Below are 24371 nucleotides of genomic sequence, written 5' to 3'. Positions count from 1 at the left end.
AGTTCAGTCCGTGGTCAGGGAACTAAGATCCCATATGGTTCGTGGTCAAGAAATAAAAGCAAAAAACGATTCCTCCCTTTGAATGGTCAATTAGTACTCTTGTTTTATTTATTTTTAATTAAATTGAGCTACAACTTACAGTAAAAGTCATCCCTTTTAGGTGCAGAGTCATGTGAATTTTGACAAACATACACAATCACAGAACCACCCCCACAATCGAAACAAAAAATGCTTTCACAGTCAGTCCCCTCATCCTGCTCCCAGCCCATGGCAATCACTGGCTTGTTTTCTGTTTCTGTGTCTTGTCTTTGCCAGAATGTCATATAAATGATGTAACACAGTACGTTGTCTTCTGTATCTGACCCAGCGCTTTTGAGATCCATCCACATTGTTGCTGCCTGTACCAGTAATTTGTTCCTTTTTATTACTGAGTATGGGCTCCCCAGGTGTCTCAGTGGTAAAGAATCCACCTGCCAATTTGATCCCTGGGTCAGGAAGATCCCCTGGAGAAGGAAATGACAACCCACTCCAGTATTTTCGCCTGGGAAATCTCATGGACAGAGGATCCTAGTAGGCTATAGTCCATGGGGTCGCAAAGAGTCGGACACAACGGAGTGACTAAACAATTGCTGAGTACTAGTCCATTGTAGCGATGAACCACAGATGATGGACATTTGGTTTGTTTCCAGGTTTTGGTGATTATGAATGAAACTGTTACATGAATTACTCAGTCTTTTGTGTGGATCTATGTCTTCATTTCTCCTGAGTAAATTCTAAAAATGGGATTATTGAGTTATACAGTAATTGTATATTTAACTTTATTTTTTTATTTTTTGGCCACACCAGGGATCGAAGCTGTGCCCCTGTATTTGAAATACTGAGTCTTAACCACTGGACCACCAGGGAAATCCCTAGAATTAACTTTATAAGAAAATACAAACGCTCCCCATCTTCACTAGTATTTGGCATCATTACGCTTTTGTTTTTGACCTATCCTAATATGAAAAAGTTGGCTGAAAGCTCAACATTCAGAAAACGAAGATCATGGCATCCCATCACTTCATGGGAAATAGATGGGGAAACAGTGGAAACAGTGTCAGACTTTATTTTGGGGGGCTCCAAAATCACTGCAGATGGTGATTGCAGCCATGAAATTAAAAGACGCTTACTCCTTGGAAGGAAAGTTATGACCAACCTAGACAGCATATTGAAAAGCAGAGACATTACTTTGCCAACAAAGGTCTGTCTAGTCATGGCTATGGTTTTTCCAGTGGTCATGTATGGATGTGAGTGTTGGACTGTGAAGAAAGCTGAGCGCAGAAGAATTGATGCTTTTGAACTGTGGTGTTGGAGAAGACTCTTGAGAGTCCCTTAGACTGCAAGGAGATCCAACCAGTCCATTCTAGAGGAGATCAGTCCTGGGTGTTCATTGGAAGGACTGATGCTGGGGCTGAGACTCCAATACTTTGGCCACCTGATGCAAAGAGTTGACTCATTGGAAAAGACCCTGATGCTGGGAGGGATTGGGGGCAGGAGGAGAAGGGGATGACAGAGGATGAGATGGCTGGATGGTATCACCGACTTGATAGACATGAGTTTGAGTGAACTCCGGGAATTGGTGATGGACAGGGTGGCCTGGCGTGCTGCAATTCATGGGGTCACAAAGAGTCGGACACAACTGAGCGACTGAACTGAACTGAATAGGTACGTAGCAGTAACTGTATTGTGGTTTCAGTTTACATCTCCTTAGTGAATAAGGCAATGGCACCCCACTCCAGCACTCTTGCCTGGAAAATCCCATGGATGGAGGAGCCTGGTAGGCTGCAGTCCATTGGGTCGCTGAGGGTCGGACATGACTGAGCGACTTCACTTTCACTTTTCACTTTCATGCATTGGAGGAGGAAATGGCAACCCCCTCCAGTGTTCTTGCCTGGAGAATCCCAGGGACGGGGGAGCCTGGTGGGCTGCCATCTATGGGGTCGCACAGAGTCGGACACGACTGAAGTGATGCAGCAGCAACAGCAGCAATGAATAAGATTCAGATTTTTAAATGTCACACTGGCCTGGACTGGGAATGGGTGATTTGTAGAGTGGACTGGATTTTTTTTTTTTTAATGCCAAATAAAGGTACTATTCATTTGTTATCTTGAAGTGATTATAAAAGCCATGGAGCCTGTCCAAGATTTCATCCAGAGGAGGGAAAACCCACCTCAGGAGCAAGCACAGAGCTCTCCCGTCCAGTCTGCTCATTCAGTGCTGTGGGGACACCCTTGTCCCCCTCCTTGCTACCCCACCCCTGTCCTACCCTGCCTTTATGCCTAGACAGTGCACCCCACATTTTTTACCCTTGGAATTCCAATTTAAGCTAAATGTCACCTCCTTTTGAAGCAGCTAGGATTTCTAGAAGCTTCCAGACATAGCCTGCAAGGCGATATTGTTGAAAAAATGCGGCCTCTTTTGGGGCCAGAGCTGGATTTACTTTTTTGGCTTTGTTCCTTACCAGTTGTGTGACTTTGGGCAGCTTAACTGCTTTGAGCCTCAGTTTTCCCTAGGGTAAAGTGGGTATAATACCTACTTCAGAGGTAGGTTTTCTGTTGTGTAAGAGGTTGTCACTGTTTATTATTATTATTAATTTGCCTCTATCCTGGTCTCACTGGGCTGAACCATGGCTAATCTGTTCCTTTTTTGTCTTTCTAGCTAACTGCTCTTAAATAGCAGACCCTGTGCCTTAAGCCTCCTCGGCCCCCCGGCCCTGACACCGTGTTGATAAATCCTAGTCCCTAAACGTATCTGTTGAAATGGATGACTCTAAGAGGATTCTCAGGGAAGGCAAGTGGCCAGAAAGGAATGGTGGGACTCAGAAGGGACCCCTCGCTGTCACCAGGCCGCGGAGCCCGATGAGACAGGTCAGAAAAAGGGGAACCAAAGGAGCGGATGCCCAGAATGCCCCAGAAGGCCGGGAGATGGACAAGAAAGATGCTGGAGAGGACCGGCTTTGAAATTGTTGGCCTAGTGATGGAGTGGGGACCGAGGGTGAGGATGGGGGGCAGGGGACGGAGGCTGGGAGGGTTGCGGGCCCGGGGGGTGGGGGTGGCGCTGAGTGTAAATGGGAGAGACCGAGGGGGATAACGCTTCCACGCAGAAGGAACCCGATCCAGCTGAGAAGGGGCTGGGGGTGGATCCGCGGGCCAGACCCCGGGTCGGCGCAGGGAACGCGGCGCGGGAGCAGCAGGTGCGGGGGGCGGGGCTCGGCGGGGCGGGGCCCAGGGGGGCGGGGCCGACGACGGCGGGCGGGCGGGGCGCGCGGCTAGGCTCCTGCGAGAGCCGCGGGGGCAGCGGGGCTGGAGCTGGATACCGAGCCGGAGCCCGGGCGGGAGTCGGGGCCGGGGCCAGGCCGGAACGGGCTCCAACGAAATGGGGTCGGCCGACTCCAAGCTGAACTTCCGAAAGGCGGTGATCCAGCTCACCACCAAGACGCAGGTGCGCCCGGGGCCCCGGCCTTCCCACCCACCTGCCGGGGTGGGGGCAGGGCAGGGCTTTCGGGGTTGGGGGAACGGCTGCAAGAACTTGGCTTTCCGGGGGCTGGGGGGACCAGCTGGCCAGGAGGGTGACGCCGCAGCCAGGAAAGAGCGAGACTCCTGGGCCTGTACCCCAGGGCTCCATCCCTTAGTCCCCCACCCCCAGCCTTCTCTCCCGAGAACATTCCTATTTCCCGCAGCTGCTGCTGCCACCTTAGGCTGACGTGTGCCTACTCCCCAGGCCGGCGTCGCCGCTGTCCGCCCCGCTGTCGGCCCCCTCATCGCCCCTCCAGCCCCGCAATCTCCAGCCTCTCCCCACCCCCACCCCCCCAAACACCTCCTTTTCTCCTCCCTGCCCCTCGGTGTCGACGATCCGGGAGGCACAGACCCGCTTGACTCAGTGCAAACAAAGCCGGCGGTTGCCTTCCCGGATCGGGAAACAGCTGGTGCACGGTGGCGGCCTCGCTGGGCCGGGTCGATGCCCATGGCCAGAGAAGGCCTAGGTGTTGATGGGAACACGCAGAGTAGCAGGCAGCGCTGCAGCCTGGCCAGGGGAGCTGTTCCCAGGCCCATGGAGTCCAGATTCCCAGCTGGGGACCACTGCTCCAGGGGCTCCCCTTTCCAGGCCCTGCGGTGCAGGTGGCTGTGTTTGCCGTAACCCGTGTTCTCTGGGGCAGGGTTAAGAACCGTCCAGGCTGCCCCTGGACTAGGTACTGTGGGGCCTGGGGGTACCTGTCCAGGCTTGCACAGACCCCTGAGCCTACAAGTGGCACCGAGGCCAACTCCTTGCCCCCAGCACAAGGGCTGGCCCCAGCAAGGCTATCTCCCTGCCCACCCCTCTCTTCTCACTCCTTGAGCCAGGCCACTCTGGCCAAAGAGATGCCCATCTCTGCCTCCCCAGGTCCACTTTCGAGGGAGTCAGGACCTGCTGCCAGCCGGGGATTTCCTTCTACCTGCACCCCTAGGGCTCTCTCATGCTCCCGGCAAGTAGAGTAGGTTCAAGGGAGCCATTTCCCCCACAGCCAGCTGGTCGCAGCTCCAGGGGCCAGAACTCTGGTCCCACACTCTCTGGTTCCCACAGGAGACAGGTCAGGAGCCTGGCACACACCCAGGGCCTCTGAAGGGTCCAGCCCCAGCTGAGAGGCATTTGATAGAAACCAGGCCTTGCTAATCACCCCTGCCCCTAAGGCTCCTGGCTGTTTCTGGCATTTGGCATTCTTGGCCTGTGGGGCTTCTAGATCTGAAGGTGGCAGGTGGTCCCGCCTCTCGGTGGGGGGCCACAGGGAGAGGAGGGGAGGGAGGCCTCCGTGTTTACCTGCCTGGGGAGGGAAACGCCTTGTTGGAGGAAACCACCTTGTCGCTATGGGCTCGGCAGCCAGGGTCTCTGCCAGGCCAGTAGGACCGGCTCAGCTGGGTCCCACAGGATTCCTACAGGCTCGGGCCCCCTCCCCAAATTACACTGGGCCTCCATCCTTCCCTGGCTGTGGCCCTATGACAGGGTGGACTGAGCAGCTGGGGACAGTGAGCTGACGTGGGACAGAGCTGGAGCCAGACACCAGCCTGAGTCTCTTTTGGGAGAGCCTTGGGGCCCTGCAGCTGGGAGGGGACCTGGGCTGCCTGGAGGGAGAGACCCTCAGAGCCTGAAGCCACGGACCTTGTGCAGTGACCTGGCTCAGACAGCTCGGGAGTCAGGGCCAAACCCCAGATGGTCCCCAGACACCTTGCCACGGTGTCCCCAAGGAGATTCAGGCCAGTTGTCCCCAGGGTGTCCTCTTGTCCCAGGGCCTCTGTGATCACAGGGTTTTGCAGACAAGCCAACCTAGCACCTTTTCCCCGTGGCCTGGGCCCAAGCTGGTTGGCTTTCCCGGCCTTCCTGCGCTGTATCCTGTTTTCTTCCTGCCTCCGGCTGGGCCCGACCCCAGTCCTGAAGCCGGCAGCTTTGGCTGTGTTTCAAGCCTTTCCCGGTGTGGGTGGAGCCCTCGAGGGGCATATTCCTGGATCTGGGACCCTCTCCTAGATCCTGTCCTTTTGGAGATTCTCTGTCATAGGCCAGAGGATACTTGGTGGGTCCATGTTCACACGTGTGCACACGTATGAGTGTGCGAATGCCGTGGTGATTCAGTACAGGTCACCCTTGGCAGGCTAGACCACTGCTGGTCCTTCCCTTCTCCCCCACAGAGAGGTCCAGCAGCTGCAGCTGGTCCTCCAGGCTGGTGGGCATCTGGCCTGAGCAGGTCCCGGCAAAGCTATGCTAAGAATATCTGGTTTCCCTCCAGGGTAGCTCAGTCCCTGTGCCCTTGGCAGCACGGGCCTGCTCACCTCCACCAAAAATACTCTTTTTAAAGAAACTAGCTTGGATTTTAGAAGCTTCTCTGTGTTAGGTGGGGCTGGAATAACTGAGGCAGGGTCTAAGCTATGTTCCCTCCCCACTCAAAAGTTTCAGCGAACCTGGCCAGTACCTATGGCATCAAGCTAGCCTCCCCTGCTCTGGTAACGGCCACCAAACTGAAGGATCGGAGCCACAGCTGGGACCTGGAGAAGAGGTCCAAGTTGGGGATGGGGGAGGTGAAATCATTAGTCCTGAAGTTCAAGGCCAGGTCCCAGAGCTGGGACTTCCCTCTGCTTCAGAGCTGGGCTGCCCTGGGTCCTCTCAAGTTCCCCACTAAGACTCTCTCCTCATTCTTAATTCAGTCCCCAGGTGACACTTGCCTGATCAACTAGGTCAGAGGTCAAGTGCACTCGATGAGTTTCTGCCCATTTAAGCTTAAAGGGTAGTGGCTACATGGGAGGGGGGGAAAAATGGCTTCCCAGAGGTACTCTCAGATGGGAGGTGGGCAGGGGCCATGCATGTTTTCCGGGAGGCTCCTTCCCCACTTCCACCCGACCACCCACACTGGGGGTGTGCTTCCCTGGACCCCAGAGAGGGTTGGAGGGCATGAGGACAAGCCAGCCGCAGCCCCAGGGCACAGCTTTGGTCTTTGCTCCTCTCCCCCAGCTAACTTGCTCTACCAGTTCTGGGACCCAGGCTGTCCTGGTGCCAGGCCAGCCCTGAAGGCTGTGGCCACAGCCTGCCCTGTTCTTCACTGGGAGGCCTTGTTGGGGAGTGGGCTGGGGTAAACTGGACCCTGGGGAGGCTTGTACCCAGCCTTGTGCTCAGCTCTGCCCGGTGAAGGGGCTGAAGGGAATCTCTGGGACTGATTACAGCTTTTAGCTGGACAAATACTGGCTGAGCATCTGCCATATGCCTCAAGTGCACGGTCCCGGGAGAAGGGCTGGAGGAGGAATGGAGCCTCCAGGCAAGAGTGGAATCAGGCCCGTGATGAGTGACTGTGGCAGGTGGGGAGCAGGTTTTCAAGGTGGGATCGAGCCCACTGGTAGAAACTCTGGGAGACTTCTTGAAAGAAGTGGCTTTAGAGAACAGAATTTTTAAAGTATTTTTTTATTTGGCTTCACTGCACAGCACGTGGGATTTTAGTTCCCTGACTTGATCCCCAGGGATCAAACCTGCCCCCTCTGCATTGGAAGTGTGGAGTTTTAACCACTGGATCTCCAAGGAAGTCCCAACAGAATTTTTTTTTTTTTAAGTAAGATTCACATTGTTTCCTGATAATAAGAGTGATGCGTATTACCTGCCGATTTGTGGTAGAGTAGCCCTTTATCGTGGAGAAGGCAATGGCAACCTACTCCAGTACTCTTGCCTGGAAAATCCCATAGATGGAGGAGCCCGGTAGGCTGCAGTCCATGGGGTCACAAAGAGTCGGACAGTACTGAGTGACTTCACTTTCACTTTTCACTTTAATGCATTGGAGAAGGAAATGGCAACCCACTCCAGTGTTCTTGCCTGGAGAATCCCAGGGACGGGGGAGCCTGGTGGGAGGCCGTCTATGGGGTCGCACAGAGTCGGACACGACTGAAGTCACTTAGTAGCAGTAGCAGTAGTAACCCTTTCTCGGCTCTTTGAGAGAAGGCAAAAGTCTGATTTGATTGGAGCAGCCTGGGTAGGTCTCTTGTAGGAAGTACTATTCAAAAGGCTAAGAGGACCTTGGTTGACCCTCAAACAGATGAACATTCAAAAGAAAAAAATAGCAATACGTCCATGTACAGAAAAAATGTATAAGAAACAAACAAAAAAGCCACCCCGCAAGATAATTGCTACTGCCACTTTTTCATTTTCTTCCAGGCTTTTATTCCTCTATAATTTTACAAAAAATCATGATCATCCTATATTTACTTTATGTCTTCTCTTTTTCACATAACATTGTACCACGAGCATTTTCCATTCATTCGTATTCTTTGAAGACATGATTCTGATGGCTGCATAATATTGTATTGTATGACTATGTCTTAATTATTTTTTTGGCTGAGTGGTATGCAGGATCTTAGTTCCCTGACCAAAGACTGACCCCATCCCCCCTGTAGTGGAAGTACAGAGTCCTAACGACTAGACTTCCAGGTCATTTCCTGAGGAGGACATGATAACACACTCCAGTATTCTTGCTTGGAGAATTCGGTGGACAGAGTAGCCTGGCGGGCTATAGTCCATAGGGCTGTAAAGAGTCAGACATGAGCGAAGTGACTTAGTAGCAGCAGCAGCAACTTTTTAAGCATTCCCCAATTGTTGGCTATTTAGGTTGATTCCAACGTTTCACTTTTCACATCAGCTCTTCAGTAAACATTCTCACACCTGCATGTCTCAGGTCATTGCCTTAGGAAAGACTTCTAGGGTTCATGATTTAAATTGGGTGTTCATATGGCTGACTATATGACTTAAAAGGCATAAGTGTGCTGAAGGCACGTTGCCTCAGTACGTCCGGTCGGGCTTTGGACAGTGTTGGGTGGGGTGGGCATGCGGGGAAGAGGGGCTGGTCTGTGCAAGGGCAACCAGAAAATATGGCCAGGCTGTGTTGCTGGGATCGTGAATACAAGTATTCCTGTGCACACATCCATGTACACGCGTGTGTTTGTTGTGTGTCCGTGTGCGTGTCTGTGTGCCCAGGTGTGTGCTTGTAGGTGTTTAGGTGTGATCTTGGCTGACTGTCCGGCCGAGGTCTGGACTTGGCAGGCAGCGGGGAGCCCTAAGTGTCTTGGTTGAGGGAGCAATGCCTTCGGCGCTGTGCTTTGAAAGCTGGTTGGGGGCAGTGTGGAGGAGGGATTGAGGGGGTAGATTTGGAAGGGGGGCCCTGGCAAGAGTGGCCGTGGTGGGTACCGAGAAGAGCGGATGTGGTCAGAGAGCCGTGGGTGGCTCCTTTAGATTCGGCACTAGTTGGGTGTCCCGGGTGAGGGTGGAGGCTGGGGTTTAGGGGCAGCCTGAGTGACTGGCAGTCAGCGCATGCCCCTTGGCTTCTTCCCAGGGGAGGGGGCACAGCCTGGCTCTGGTTCCTGGGCACGTGACTTAGGGGTGTAGCCTGGGGAGGCCCCCAAGTGGGGAGGATCTACCAAAGGGGGATGGTGAGTTACTGGGGGGTCACAAGTCTCTTAGGGACTGGGTTGGGCTGTGCCTACTGAACTCAGTGCCAGCCGATCCCTGACCATCTGTGTCAAGTGTCCCCAGCCTGCCTGTGTCAACCAGGGCTCATGGCCACTGAAGGATGTCTCCATGGGGGGAAGACTCCTGGGCACCAGCAGGAGTGGAGGAGGGGGCGTCCCTTTCTGGGGCTCCCTTGGTCACAGAGTTGGGCACACTGTGGGCCTGCTGGCAAGAGATCATGCGACTCTGGACACTTGGTCCCCCCACAGCCCGTGGAAGCCACCGATGATGCCTTCTGGGACCAGTTCTGGGCGGACACAGCCACCTCGGTGCAGGATGTCTTTGCGCTGGTGCCAGCAGCGGAGATCCGGGCGGTGCGAGAGGAGTCACCCTCCAACCTAGCCACCCTGTGCTACAAGGTGAGGGGTGCCCAGCCCCTCGCTGTCACCGCCCCCCGAGCCATTTCCCACAATCCCAGGGAGGCTGGAGCTGGCCCAGCCCTGTGGTCCAACAGGGCTGGCACCCAGGACATCCCCACCCAGTCGCGGTGGCCCCAAGGCTTCACCCACTTCTCCCCTGGGGCTGGGCTCTGGGGGGTGGGCACTTGCCGCAAGTCAGCTCGTCTAGCTCACCTTGTGTGGTTGGTGGGCTTCCCTGGTGGCTCAGTGATAAAGAATCCACCTGCCAATGCAGGAGACAATGCAATTTGATCTTCTGGGTCAGGAAGATCCGCTGGAGAAGGAAATGGCAATCCACTCTAATATTCTTGCCTGGGAAGTCCCATGAACAGAGGAGCCTGGCGGGCTACAGTCCATGGGGTTGCAAAGAGTCAGACACGACTGAGCGACCGAGCATGAGAGCAAGTGCGGTTGGTCCTCAATGTTGCCATTTTACAGATGAGAAAACTGAGTCTGGTCACTTAGCAAGGTCTCAGCCAGTGAGTGGTGGGCTGGTCTCACTCCCAGATGCTCCAGGCTGCCCCCTGGCCCATGTCCTGTCCCCCCGGGGTTGGCTGACCCTGTCTGGAGAGGTGGCCCTGCAGGTTGGCTACACTCCCCCTCCCCCTCTGAAGCCCGGGGTGCCCAGCCTGACCCCAGGTGCCAGGGCTTCATCCCCTCGCCCCCCGCCTCTCTGCCCACCTCTGCAGGCAGTCGAGAAGCTGGTGCAGGGAGCCGAGAGCGGCTGCCACTCAGAGAAGGAGAGGCAGATCGTGCTGAACTGCAGCCGCCTGCTCACTCGCGTGCTGCCCTACATCTTCGAGGACCCTGACTGGAGGGGCTTCTTCTGGTCCACAGTGCCTGGGGCCGGTCGAGGAGGGGTCTGTGGGCCTGGACAGGACTTTGGGGGGCGGGGGGAGGTGGGGCTGTGAGGACAGGGGAAGAAAGCTGTAGGGCCGGCCACCTTCCTCCAAACCTCTTCTGGGGTTTGGGAGGGGCCGGGGGAGGGGGTCAACTCCTCCTTGAGTCCTGGGTTTCTCCCCTGTGGGGGTCCCTGCCCCTGCAGCTGGACAGAGATGGGGGCAGGGCAGCTGGGCCCTCCCCCCACTTACCTCACTCCCTCCCTGGGGTTCTGTCCAGGCAACTAGGGGTACACAGTGTTGGGTGGGTGGACCCAGTGATTCTCAGCAGGGCTGAGGCTCTTGAGTTTAGGGGGCTCACCTGGCCCCTCCCAGTCAGGGGGGAGGCCTCCTGACTGCTCCCAGGCCCTGCTCCCCACTGTCCCCCTTCTGCCTTGGGAGGTTTGGGGGTGATTAAGGGTCCACTTCCTGTTCCTCCCCCCCCCACTTCCTCTCTCCCTCCACCATGGGTGCCTGCCTGGGCCAACCCTGTCCTCCACCACTCCCCAAGTCCTGGGACCGCCTCTCCTCGGCAGCCACGACTGAGGGGCCTCTGGGGGCCGTGTCCCAAGCAGGGAGAGGATGACGACGAGAACGCCCGGCCCCTGGCTGAGTCCCTGCTCCTGGCCATCGCTGACCTGCTCTTCTGCCCAGACTTCACGGTGCAGAGCCACCGGAGGAGCACTGTGGTGAGAGCCCCAGCCCCCTCCCCTGGCCCAGGAGGGCCCTGGTCCCAGGTCACGGCCGGTTGAAGTTCCCTGGGGCAGGGACTGCCCTGGGAGGGCCAGGCTGCCTGGCACGCATGGTCCCAGGAGGGGGTGGCGGCTGGCACGGCTGGAGGGGAGCCAGCTGGTGTGGGCCCTGCCCTCTGTATCCGGGAGGCAGGGCACAAGCACCCATTGTCTTGGCCTGGGCCGCGGTGGGGGGTGGGGCTGGCGCACTGGAGGCCTGGCCCCTCACTTCCGGAGGGCAGTGGACTGACCTTGAAGGTTGTCCATCCTGCATGCCCACACACCATCAGGGGCCCCCAATTCTGCTCTGCTCACTCCCTGTCTCTCTTCCTGTCTCACATTGGACTGAGCAAGCACCAGACTGAAGGAAAATGAGCTTTCCTAGCACCTGGTGTGCTTTGAGGGTCTGTCTTTAGGAGAGATGAGGGTCTTTGCCCCCCCCCCCACCAAGGAAAGTAGGGGTCTAATCTCTCCCTAACACTGTCCCCAGGACTCAGCGGAGGACATTCACTCCCTGGACAGCTGTGAATACATCTGGGAGGCTGGCGTGGGCTTTGCTCACTCTCCCCAGCCCAACTACATCCATGACATGAATCGGTAAGCTGGTTCAGGCTGGACCCCAGGCCTGGCCCCTGCACAGCTCAGAGAGGGAGCCATGTGTGGGGGTCTTCCAAGGAGACCCTTGGCTTCTCTGGTGGCTAAGGGGTAAAGAATCCTCCTGCAATGCAGGACACCTGGGTTTGATCCCTGAGTCTGGAAGATCCCCTGGAGAAGCGAATGGCAACCCACTCCAGTATTCTTGCCTGGAGAATCCCATGGACAGAGGAACCTGGAGGGTACAGTCCATGGGATCGCAAAGAGTCAGGCAAGACTTAGGGACTAAGCAGTAACAGAGGACACCCTGCTCGCTCGTGACCCAGCTTCAGCGTCACAAGGATTAGACAGAGTCACTTCTTTTCATGGACCTGAACGAGAGCTGGGCGGGGTGGCATGCGCTCCTTCAGGGGAACTGGGAACCTCAGGGTAGGCTCTCTCCTGTCCTCTTTGCCCAAGGATGGAGCTGCTGAAACTGCTGCTGACTTGCTTCTCCGAGGCCATGTACCTGCCCCCAGCTCCGGACAGCAGCAGCATCAATCCATGGGTGCAGTTTTTTTGTTCCACAGAAAACAGGTGAGGGGCCCCTGGCCTGCCTTTCGATTTCCCCACCTCCCGCTTGTAGGCAGCCCGGCACTGAGGCCATTTGCTGGCGAATGTGTCTTATTTGAGGAGGCACGCTGCCCCCTGGTGGTGATGACCTATAACAACAGCCGCACCTTAACACCAGCGCGGTCCCTGTTGGGGGCCCTGGGTGAAGGGTGCCTGGGTCCTCCATCTAGAAGGTTCTCCGTCTAGAAGAAGGATAATGCAAACCACATATGCAGTTTAGACATTTCTAGTAGCAGCATCTAAAACGTTAAAAAGAAACAGGTGAAGTTAATTTTAATTATGTATTTCTTTTAACCCAGTATGTCTGAAACATCAGTATTTGAGGTGTAATCACTAAACAAAGTTATTGAAATGTTTTGCATTCACTTTTCATCTGGTGTGTAGTTTACATTTATGGCACATCTCCCTTTGGACCAGCCACATGTTAAGCTGTCCGTAGCTACATGTAGCTTGTGTTAGTTTATTTACTTTTGGCCATGCTGTGTGGCCTTGCAGGATCTTAGCTCCTCGACCAGGGCTTGAACCGAGGCCCATGGCAGTGGCCGAGTCCTACCCAGGGACCTTCCTGGGCAGCGCTGTTTACATGGCGGGTGGGCGGGGGTGTGCTGAATACTCTGGAGAATGGGGAAGCTTGGCCCACGTTGGGGCACTTAAGGGCTCTGGGAGCGTATGAGTTCATGGAGGTGCCACATGGCAGGACTGCATTCTTACAGCAGGTCCGAATGCCCCAGCTGTGCAGCTCCTCTTGTGCCCGGGGCTGTACTGGCAACATGGGGTTAGTGCCCCTAAGTGTCGAGGTTCACCCTCTTCCAGACTCTGACTCCCACATGACACGCTCCGTCTTCAGGTTTTGCAGCCCCTCCGCCCAGCCTCACCCCGGCACAACCCCCAGAAGTAGAGAGAGTCCAGGTGGCTCCCCCACCAGGCACAGCGGGAAGCTGGCCAGGGATTTCTTCCTCCCCAGTCTTATCAGGCAAACGGCCACCTTTGCCACTTGATGAACCTCCCTGGGGCTCAGTTTCCTCATCTGTAAGATGAGGAGCTTGACCTCTGACACCTCACAAGCCTCTGAATGGAGGCCTTCTGTGGCCTGGGAGCTGGGGAATGGGGCGGGTGCTTTGCTTCCTGCCTTCCCTGTGGGCCTCCAGCGCTTCTCCGAGGCCCCGAGGGAGGGTACCTGCCCTGCAGAAACCTCAGAGGCATATCCTTTATACATTTATCCAAGCCCATAGATTATACAGCGTCGAGAATTCTCCAGTGGTCCAGAGGTTAGGACTTTACACTTCTACTGCAGAGGGTGCATGTTTGAGCCCTGGTGGAAATAAGATTCCACAGCCCCCCCCCCAAAAAAAGAGAAATGAACCCTGATGTAAACTGTGGACTTTGGTTGACAGTGATGTGTTGATGTCGGCTCATCAGTTGTAACAAATGTGCCACCCTGGTGGGGGATGCAGATGGTGGTGGAGACCGTGTGTGTGTCGGGGTAGGCAATCTATGGAAAATCTCTGCCTTCCCCTCAGTTTTACTATGAACCTAAAACTGCTCTAAAAAAATAAAGTAGTTTTTAGGGACTTCCCGGGAAGTCCAGTGGTTAAGACTCTGCACTTCCAGTGCAGGGGGTTGAAGGCTTATCCCTGGTTGGGGAACTAAGATCCCAGCTGTAGCGTGTGGAGCAGTCACAAAAATATATATTAAAAAACTTTTTGGGGGGAAAAAACCCACAATAGGCTTCAACCCCTGGGGGTGAAAAATCTAAGGGGTGTGGACATGATACTCTACAAAGAGCCCCTCAGGACTGGCCATCCCTGTCTTGGTAATGAACTCCTTCTGGCCCCCAACCATCCCTGCCGGGGTCCCAGATACAGCCAAGGAGGGGAATGAGCTCCTGGGGCTGCTCCCTAGTCCCCAGACCACAGCCTGGCACTGAGACAGTCGGGGATGAGGGTTCTTCTTGGCGGATGTACCCACCTGGCCACAGCCGCGAGTGGACGGTGGGTGGAGTCCCTGAAGCCCCCTCCTCTCCTGCGCAGACATGCCCTGCCCCTGTTCACCTCGCTCCTGAACACCGTGTGTGCCTATGACCCTGTGGGCTACGGGATCCCCTATAACCACCTGCTCTTCTCCGACTACCGGGAACCCCTGGTGGAGGAAGCGGCCCAGGTGCTCATCGTCACCTTGGACCACGACAGTGCCACCAGCGCCAGCCCCACCGTGGATGGCACCACCACGGGCACCGCCATGGACGATGCCGACGTGAGCATGGGAGAGGGCGGGCTGCCGGGTGGCGCCCCCTCCAGCAGCCCGGGCAAGGGATGCCCGGTGGGCACTTCGTGGGGGTGTCTCGGGTCAGAGGGGGCACTGCCATCTAGGCCTGGGGTAGGGCGGGGGTGGGGGGTGAGGGCACCTGCTGAGCCCCGGCTCCACCCTCCGCAGCCTCCAGGGCCCGAGAACCTGTTTGTGAACTACCTGTCCCGCATCCATCGAGAGGAGGTGAGTTGAACGATGCTCTTGCTCTGGCGTTTTTTTTTTTTTTTTTTGTAAGTAACTTTTTGGCTGCGCCGGGCCTCCCTCGCTGTGCTCAGGCTTTCTCTGCTTGCATGAGCAGCGGCCACTGTTTGTTGCGATGCACCGGCTTCTCACTGCCGTGGCTTTTCTTGCTATGGAGAGTGGGCTCTGGGCTCGCCGGGTTCAGCAGCTGCCGCACACAGACCCAGTGGCGGCGGTCCACCGGCTTATTTGCTCCGTGGCTTTTGGGATCTTCCCAGACCAGGGGTCGAACCCATGTTCCCTGATTTGGTAGGTGGATTCCCATCCACTGTACCACCAGGGAAGTCCTCCTGTGGGTTCTTGACGCCCACTCCCCACAAAGGTTATGACCTTGCAGGGGGTGAGAGGATGCAGATAAGATTGGGAGTAGGGAGAGTCCTGACCCCTACCTGAAGGAACCACGGTCCCGGTGGACTTGGGGTTGGACCGCAAGGGTCTTGAGCCTCAGAAAAGGGCTGATGGCCTCAACTCGGGGAGGGTAGCCGGAAAGACTTGCGGGAGGAGGTGGCTCTGATGGTGGGTTTGGTAGGGGAATTACAGTGGATAGAAAGGCCAGTCAGACCCGGGTTTGTGTGTCTTGTGACCTTGGGGGAGGTTGTTGTGCCCCGGGACTCGAAGCTCTGCAGCTGTGACGTGGGGGCAGGAACCGCCTCCTTGCCTTGTAGTGAGGATGGGCTGAGCGCACTGTCCAGGGAACAGGTGCTCAGTGATGGACAGCTTTTCTAGAATAGACTGTTCCTCACGTGTGACAGGGTGCTGGGAAGGGGCAGGAGGATTGCAGCTGTCCACAGGAGTCAAGGTGGGCAGGAGTCCAGTGTATAGATGGGGAGCCTGTCGTCTGGTGGAGGAGTAAGCTCTCTAGACCTGCCCTGGACCCAGCTTCTGAGGGGCTACCCCCAGGGCAGCTGTTGATGATGCTGGAACCTGGGCCCCTCTGGCTCTGACGGCAGGAATCAGGCTCTGGGTGGGGTGGGAGTGGGGGGAGAGGAGGCATTTGTGGGGGGCCTGGCCAGGAAGCCGGGACTGCAGGGAGCCAGACTGGACAGGTCCCTGCCCATACCCCACCCAGGACTTCCAGTTCATCCTCAAGGGCATAGCCCGGCTGCTCTCCAACCCCCTGCTCCAGACCTACCTGCCCAACTCGACCAAGAAGATCCAGTTCCATCAGGAGTTGCTGGTCCTCTTCTGGAAGCTCTGTGACTTCAATAAGGTGGGCCGGCCCCTCTGGCAGTGCAGGGGCACGGGCTGGCCGGCAGCAGTCCACCCCTGGGATGCGGAGGGCATCTAGGGAGACTTCTGGGAGGGGCGGGGCAGAGCTGCCCCTCTCCTGACCTGCCCACCCGTCTCCGCTCCCCCGCCAGAAATTCCTCTTCTTTGTGCTGAAGAGCAGTGATGTCCTAGACATCCTGGTTCCCATCCTCTACTTCCTCAACGATGCTCGAGCGGATCAGTGTAAGGCTGGGGTGGGCTCGGGATCCCTGGGGGGGTGCTCCTGGCCGAGGGGCAGCTGCGGTCAGCCTGTCCTGCCCCCTAGCAGCTCGGGCCCTGTGCCCTGACCTCCTGGGAAGGGCTTCTCCCCCCACCTCCACCCCAAGATGGGTCCCTGCCCTGGACTCCCTTCCTCGCCGCCCCACCCAGCGAGGTGACCCTCCCACGCCTCGCGCCGCAGCTCGGGTGGGCCTGATGCACATCGGTGTCTTCATCCTGCTGCTTCTGAGCGGGGAGCGGAACTTCGGGGTGCGGCTGAACAAGCCCTACTCCGTGCGCGTGCCCATGGACATCCCGGTCTTCACCGGCACCCACGCCGACCTGCTTATAGTGGTAAGTCGGGGGGGACCTGGAAGTCTGGGGTGACGTGCCCTCGGACGAGACTGGAGGCGGCGGGGGCCCCGTGGCTGACCCCCTGCTCCCCGCATAGGTTTTCCACAAGATCATCACCAGCGGGCACCAGCGGCTGCAGCCCCTCTTCGACTGTCTGCTCACCATTGTGGTCAACGGTAGGGCGCGGACCAGGGCGCGCCTTTCCCACGATCACCACCAGGGGGCGCCCGGCCACAGGCTGACCTGCCACGGGCTCCCTGGTTCAAACCTGCTGGGTCCAATAGAAATACTAACATAAGGGCATCTAAGTGCCTACAGGGCTTCCCAGGTGACCCAGAGGTAAAGAGCCCACCTGCCAATGCAGGAAACGCAGGAGACTCGGGTTTGATCCCAGGGTTGGGAAGATCCCCTGCAGAAGGGAATGGCAAGCCACTCCAGTACTCTTGCCTGGAGAATCCCATGGACAAAGGAGCCTGGCGGGCTACAGTCCCTGGGGTCTCAAGGAGTTGGACACAACTGAGCACAAGACACAGAAACAACAGACAAAGTACCTACTGGTCAATTTTCTTTCTTCCCTCCTTCTCTCTCTCTTTCATTTTTACCCCTTTTTTCTTAATTTTTTGACTGCTCTGTGGCATCCTATTTCCTCAACCAGGGCTCAAAACTGGGCCTTCCATCACTGGCTCCATCCCACAGATCTTACCTGAGAATGCATTTGTGAACAAGATAGCCACTGACCCTGCCCCATCCCAATGAGGGAGAAAGATACGAGGCAAGATCGGTCTATGACAGATCGGTCTGTGAAGTCAAGCCGTGTGCAGCCTTGCATCTCTGACTCCCCCTTCACAGGCTGTGCAGAAAATCCGTATATAGTTATATGTGGAATATCAGCTTGATATTCTACAAATTTAAAAAAAAATTTTTTTTGTTTTGGCTGTACTACATGGCTTGCAAGATCTTAGTTTCCCAACCAGGGATGGGACCTAGGCTCCCTGCAGTGGGAGCTCAGAGTCCAAACCATTGGGCCACCAGGGAATTCCCAGCTTGGTATTCTAGAAAGATGTAAAGATCCTGAGTTTGTATCCCTGCCCATCACTTTATAACTGGGCAATTCTTGGCAAGTTTATGAACCTCTCTGAACCTCAGTTTTCTCATCTGCAAAATGGGAATGGTCTCCTTATCTACCTCCCTCTCAGGTTCGAGGAGGAATGGGGGAGATGGAGTGTGTGAGTGGCTTTGTAAACATGGCTGTCCACAGGGGCGGAGCCCAGGTGGACCCCTGGGGCTCTGAGGAGGCATGGCCAGTGCGGCCTTGGCCTCTGGGGCTCAGTCTTCCTGATTTTGGCGGGGACTTCCCAGACAGGGGGCAGGGAGGGTGTGGGAGCGGGAGCACTGTGTCCCTCCCAGGCCCTGGGTGTGCAGGCCTGGTTGGTGGGGCCCTGGAAGTAAGCCGACCGCTCCCCTGTAGTGTCGCCCTACCTCAAGAGCCTGTCCATGGTGGCTGCCAACAAGCTGTTGCACCTGCTGGAGGCCTTCTCCACCACCTGGTTCCTCTTCTCCGCCGCGCAGAACCACCACCTGGTCTTCTTCCTCCTGGAAGTCTTCAACAACATCATTCAGTACCAGTTTGATGGTGAGGCGCCGGCCCAAGCCCCCGGCCCGGCCTTGGTGACGGGGGATCCGGGGTGGGCAGTGGGCGAGGACTCCTTCCCATCTGAGGAGGACACAGCCCTCCGGCCCCCAGTTTGTTTGTCCTGCATGCATTTATTGAGTGCCTGCTGTATACCAAGGCCTGGGCCCGGTGAGGGGATTCAGTGGGAAACCAAGCAGAGTGCCTCCTGCCCCGTGGAGCTCGCAGCTGGGGAGGGAGGCATGGAGGGGGACTCTAAACAGATGGTCACCCAGACAAACAGGTCATCTTAAGTCTGATGGGAGGGAAGTTCAGGGTGTCACGGGCCTGCTGGGTGTCAGAGATGCTGGGCTGCCTGGTGTCAGTTAGGGCTTTGCCACTTAGCTCTTAGGGGAGGAGGAGAAGGGGGTGACAGAGGATGAGATGGCTGGATGGCATCATGACTCAATGAACACGAGTTTGAGCAAACTCCAGATGATGAAGGACAGGGAAGCCTGGCATGCTGCAGTCCATGGGGTCACAAAGAGTTGGACACAACTTAGCAACTGAACAACAACAATGGATACATTTTTGATGATATCTGGTAATCAGACATTTTGTTAAGTGCTAGACTGATGGAGCGGAGAAGGCAATGGCACCCCACTCCAGTACTCTTGGCTGGTGAATCCCATGGACGGAGGAGCCTGGTAGGATGCAGTCCATGGGGTCGCTAAGAGTCGGGCACGACTGAGAAACCTCACTTTCACTTTTCACTTTCATGCATTGGAGAAGGAAATGGCAACCCACTCCAGTGCTCTTGCCTGGAGAATCCCAGGGATAGAGAAGCCTAGTGGGCTGCTGTCTATGGGGTCGCACAGAGTCGGACACGACTGAAGCGACTTAGCAGCAGCAGCAGCAGACTGATGGAGATCAATAGGATGCATTCTCATCCTCAAAAAGCTCTGTGTTTAGAGGAGGCAGACATGTACACATGTAACTAAAATGCAGCCTTTTTTGCTATAATGTGGTGGTTTAGTCGCCAAGTCACATCCAACTCCTGTGACCCCATGGACTGTAGCCTGCCAGGCTCCTCTGTCCATGGGATTCACCAGGCAAGAATACTGGAGTGGGTTGCCATTTCCTTCTCCATTTTCTATAATAAAATTATATGTATTGGGGGTTAATATATGCACACTACTGAATATAAAATAGTTAAGCAGCAAGGACCTATAGTATAGCTTAGGATTGTTGTTTAGTTGCTAACTCGTGTCCCTGATTCTGGGAAAGATTGAGAGCAGGAAGAGAAGGGGGCAACAGAGGATGAGATGGTTGGATGGCATCTCCGACTCAATGGACATGAGTTTGAGCAAGCTCTGGGAGATGGTGAAGGACAGGGAAGCCAGGCGTGCTGCAGTCTACGGGGTCCCAAAGAGTCGGACACGACTGATCGACAACAACGAACACTGAGCTCTGTGACTGTGTGCACATCAGCTCCCTGAGCCTCAGTTTCTTCATCTGTAAGATGATCATAATAATAGTACTAAGAGTCCCTATCTCAGAGGGTGTTGGGAAGACTAAGTGAAATAATCCAAGAAAGTCACTTGCCTGTGACTTAAATATTAACAGTTGTTATCATTTCCAGAATAAGTAATGTTTGCACTAATTGATCGGGGATGAAGGGCTTGCCAGGTGACTCAGATGGTAAAGAATCCACCTGCCAGCGCAGGAAACCTGGGTTTGCTCCCTGGGTCAGGAAGATCCCCTGGAGAAGGGAATGGCAACCCACTCCAGTATTCTTGCCTGGAGAATCCCAGGGACAGAGTCCATGGGGTCACAAGAGAGTCGAACACGACTGAATGACTGACACTAACTCATCAGGGATGAATGGGGTGGGAACAGTAGAAAAACACAGAGGGGCACAGTCTACACACAGACGCTGGGGCGAGATGTGGCCGTAGGAGTGGGGCGGGGCAGTTCGCGTCGGGGGACCCTGGCGGGTGGGAAGCTGCGAGGCCCGGGGCGGGGCGGGGCGGGACCGCAGGGCACTGAAGGCCCGGAAAGTACTCCTGTCTCCCTCAGAGCCAAGGGTGTTCAGCGTGGGCATGCGCCATATGGTCCTTCCTCCCGGTGACCTGGCTTGGGAGACCGTCAAAATATTGAACAGCTGGCTTAGTGGAACCCTGACATGCTGGGCCCACCCAGCTTTGCCAGGTGTTGCCCCTTCATGCTGGGTGGTGAGAGGGTCCCCCGGGTACCAGGGAGGGGCAGGGGTGAACTCAGCCCAGAAGCTCTTTTGCTGACAGGTGGCATCCTGGAGTCACCTCAGCCCATCCCCCACCCCCAGCACCAACCCTGTCCACACTCCCCATCTTCTGTGCTCTTTGCTGTCGCCTCCCCCTCGGGTAGACACCCCTCTCGTCCTCCAAGCTCTCTCCACCCCAGGAAGCCGCTCTGGTGGAGGGTATGGCAAGGGGGCCTCGCTGAGACACCCCCCTCCCCTCCCACAGGCAACTCCAACCTGGTCTACGCCATCATCCGGAAGCGCAGCGTCTTCCACCAGCTGGCCAACCTGCCCACTGACCCGCCGGCCATCCACAAGGCGCTGCAGCGGCGCCGCCGGCCGCCGGAACCCTTGTCCCGCGCGGGCTCGCAGGAAGGCGCTTCCATGGAGGGGTCCCGCCCCGCCGTGCCCGCTGAGCCGGGCACCCTCAAGACCAGCCTGGTGGCCACCCCAGGTCCAGTGCTGACGGCTGGCAGGGGCTGTGGAAAGTGACAGCAAGGGTCGGGGTGGAGGTGTTGGGGGAGCCCGGGAGGGCTAGCTGGGTGAGGGGACCGGGCCTCCCTGCTGGACAGGGTGGGGAGTCAGACACAGCATCTGTAAAGTGGAGGGAAGCTGGGGACTCGTGGGGCGGGGCTGTGCAGAGGTGTTCGAGGAGGGGCACTGGGGCAGGAGTCCTCACTGCCCCCTGTCCCCAATCCCCAGGCATTGACAAGCTGACGGAGAAATCCCAGGTGTCGGAGGATGGCACTCTGCGGTCTCTGGAGTCTGCGCCCCAGCAGAGCTCGGCAGAGGACAGCCCAGCCACGGAGGTGGGCCCCGGGGAACTCCGGGCGGGGGGTGAGGCTGGGCGTTTTCCTTTCCTCCTTGGTCTCTGAAATGCAGGCCAGGCCAGGGCACCCTGGGGTCCCCTGCTGCAGGGGGCTGGGCACCTGGTGCTCAGGGCATCTGGGTTGGCACTCTGACTCTCTGCCGCGGGGGTGGGGGGCTGTCTTTCACAGACCCCTCCCTCGTTTATTGGTCATGGGCTCAAGCCCTTGGCCTTCAGCCTCCTCATCCATCAGCCTTATCAAGGCTGGGCCGGCCTTTACCCCGTCTGCCCAGTCAGCCCCTGGCCCTAAACCTGTCACCAGGCTGGGCTGGGTCGGGCAGGGCCTGGGGCCCAGGGCAAAGGGTGCTGGGCTGGGCCATCCCCTCCTTTGGGAGAGGGTCCCCTCCTCCCAGCATGGGCCAGGGCAGAGACCTCCTTGCCCTCTGGGTCCCAGGCTGTGGGAGGGACGCTTCGAGGACCTGATGGGCTGCCCTCCCCCTGCCATCCATACCCTCTCCCACCATCCCTCACTTTCGTTCCTTCTCGGGGACCAGGAGCCCAGCCAGGCTTGGCGGGAGCAGCGGCGACTCTCCAGTGCATCGGCCAGTGGGCAGTGGAGCCCGACGTCGGAGTGGGTGAGGGTGGGGCAGATGCAATAAGGTGTGTGGGGAGGGGTGCAGTCGGGGGCTCCTGGCTCAGGAAGCCTTGGCTTGGATGGGAATGCGTCCAATTCCAGGAACTGGCCTGGGGTCAGGTTTAGGGTCAGTCCTGTCTCGTGACCTTGGCCTCTCTGGCTTGGTTGCTTCCTCTGTCTACACTGTCCAGAGTTGGTTCCCCAGCAGGGTTAAGGTACGGCTGTCCACAGCCCTTTCTCAATAAATCACCCTTTCCAGTTTCCTTCTTTGCATCACTTGCTTACTCCCTAGCTTGTTTCCTGACCTCACCACTAATTGTGTTTGCACGGGGATACTAAATGTCCCAGCCTCATCACTCTATCATGAGGATCAAAGGCATGGTACGCGCGGTACACACTCCATGAGAGGCCGCAGCCCCCGCACGGATAGCAGTCACTATTCACAGGCCCTGCCCGGTTGCCAGGCCCTTGCTGTGATGAGCCAGGGTGCTTTCTGCCTTGGGGGGCTCCTGGTTCCAGGCCAGGGGTCGAGTCTGTGCCAGAGCCTCTGGGGGACTGCTTTGCCAGCTGGGAACCCTGGTTCCTCCCCCAGATCCTCTCCTGGAAGTCGAAGCTGCCGCTGCAAACCATCATGAGGCTGCTGCAGGTGCTGGTTCCCCAGGTGGAGAAGATCTGCATTGACAAGTGAGGCTGGGGGCATGGCTGGGCGGGTGGGCTCTGGGGGCCAGCCCAGGCCGGGGCTGGGGCTGGGAGCATGGGTGAGCCCCTTGCTCCCCTTGACCTTCAGAGTGGGCACAGTGGAGATTCCCATCTCGCTGGCAGGGGCCTGACGGACGAGTCGGAGATCCTGCGGTTCCTGCAGCATGGCACCCTGGTGGGGCTGCTGCCCGTGCCCCACCCCATCCTCATCCGCAAGTACCAGGCCAACTCGGGCACGGCCATGTGGTTCCGCACCTACATGTGGGGCGTCATCTACCTGAGGTGGGCTCCTCGGGGTTTCTGGGGGTCTGCTGTCCCCCCTGAGGGTCAGCCTCAGCTAGTGGGGTTGATGTCAAGACTGTCCACCAGGGTGGTCTTGTCTGGTGGGGGCGGGCACACACTGCCTGGGGTGGTGGGAGGAGGACAGCCAGTTCCTCCCCAGTCTTTTCCTTGAGGCCGCCCGGCCCCCAGGTGACCGTCGACCCGCTCCGCAGGAATGTGGACCCACCTGTCTGGTACGACACAGACGTGAAGCTGTTTGAGATCCAGCGAGTGTGAAGATGGAAGCCTGCAAGGGGCAGGGGCCAGGGGAGGGCGGGGACCCGGGGTCCCCAGTGCTGACCCCCGATCCCCTGTTCTGAGCTTTAAATGACCCCAATCAGGGCTGGGCGCTTGAGTGGCCGAGTCCTGGGCGGCAGGCCCCAGAGGCCCCCTGTGGCTGGGTTGGTGGGGACCCGCCCTGCCCCTCGCCTGCAGGCTGGACTCGCCGGAACTTTCTCTCTCCAGGGCTGCAGCCCCCGCCCCACGCCCAGAGCTCCCACCTCTCTCTGGCTGCCCTTCAGGACCCGTTTCTAAGCTGACCCTCAGTGCCCGCCTGGCTCCTGGGCTGCCCAGTCCTGGAGGGCACCAGGCTGCTGTGTCCTAATGGGCTGCCCACAAGGAAGTCTTGGGCCATCGTTCCTGGAGGCTCCTGCAAGGGTGGGGGGAGCCTTTCCAGGCCTCCTACCCCGAAACCACCTGGTCCAGGCCCCGCCTGCTGCCAGGAGCCCGGGAAGAAGGGAGGCCAGGATGCTCACGGAGGGGACTGGGGATAGACGGACGCCAGGAGCCAGACTGGAGGACCCCACGCGTGTTAGGGTCTGGAGTGGGGGGTTGAGTGTCTCCTGTTGTATTTTTCCAGGTCAAGGGATGTAGCCTGCCTGGCTCTTACACAGAAATGGGGGTGAGGGGATGGGGGTGGAGAAGCCGCCGTTCAGCCCTCCCTCCCCTTTCCCACTGCCTGGATGTTTCGGGGAGGAGGGACTGGGAGGCCACTCGTCCCTCCTCCTGGTTCTGGCCTCTTGGTCTCCCTCACCCTGCCTGTGTCTGTACAATCTTTGCTCTGTACAATCGGCCTCTTTACATAATAAAACCCCCCTCTCCAGGCCCTGCACCCTTGTGCTTGGAGGGGAGACAGGGGCTTCAGTCCATGGCTCTTGTTTTCAGGGATGCTAGGGCTTCGCCTGCCAGAGTCAGGCCCAGAGGGCCCTTGGCACACGACCAGCATCCTTCATTTTCTTGGGTGAGGAAGTGGAGGGTTGGGCTTCCCTTGCTGTGGTGCCCTCAGAGAAAGAGCTCGCACAGGAGAGGCGAAGGGTCTGCCTCCCAACCTCCTGTATGGCCCCTAGGGGCTTTGCTGGCCACTCTGGGGATCCCTGGGACTCTAGCCCTGTGC

At 57.3% G+C, this 24371-nt stretch overlaps 1 protein-coding gene across 2 annotated transcripts; it reads left to right on the top strand.

Annotated features, from left to right (window-relative positions):
* The first annotated feature begins 3306 nt into the window (after positions 1–3306).
* On the top strand, positions 3307–24121 carry HID1 (HID1 domain containing). 2 transcript variants are annotated; one of them, XM_006045218.4, is made up of 19 exons: positions 3307–3480; positions 9255–9404; positions 10133–10303; positions 10897–11010; positions 11543–11649; positions 12106–12222; positions 14289–14511; positions 14692–14748; positions 15875–16015; positions 16167–16257; positions 16475–16626; positions 16724–16802; positions 18095–18259; positions 20743–20970; positions 21219–21325; positions 21879–21959; positions 22551–22642; positions 22781–22939; positions 23152–24121. In XM_006045218.4, exons 1-19 carry the CDS (start codon positions 3415–3417, stop codon positions 23213–23215), a joined length of 2364 nt encoding a protein of 787 aa, XP_006045280.2. In that variant the 5' UTR covers positions 3307–3414; the 3' UTR covers positions 23216–24121. The 2 variants fall into 2 exon arrangements, with proteins under 2 accessions (XP_006045280.2, XP_006045279.2); XM_006045217.4 differs by having other exon boundaries at positions 10894–11010.
* The last annotated feature ends 250 nt before the right edge of the window (positions 24122–24371 follow it).

This window comes from Bubalus bubalis, chromosome 3 (assembly GCF_019923935.1).
Source record: "Bubalus bubalis isolate 160015118507 breed Murrah chromosome 3, NDDB_SH_1, whole genome shotgun sequence".
Lineage (NCBI taxonomy): Eukaryota > Metazoa > Chordata > Mammalia > Artiodactyla > Bovidae > Bubalus > Bubalus bubalis.
The sequence above is the reverse complement of the archived record's forward strand: the minus strand, read 5'-3'. Positions and strand labels throughout refer to the sequence as shown.

Coding starts and splice junctions, on each gene's coding strand:
- HID1 (XM_006045217.4), top strand. CDS start 3,415: ATGGGGTCGGCCGACTCCAAGCTGAACTTCCGAAAGGCGGTGATCCAG. Junction 16,627..16,723: donor ACGCCGACCTGCTTATAGTG/GTAAGTCGGGGG, acceptor CTCCCCGCATAG/GTTTTCCACAAGATCATCAC. Junction 21,960..22,550: donor GGAGCCCGACGTCGGAGTGG/GTGAGGGTGGGG, acceptor TTCCTCCCCCAG/ATCCTCTCCTGGAAGTCGAA.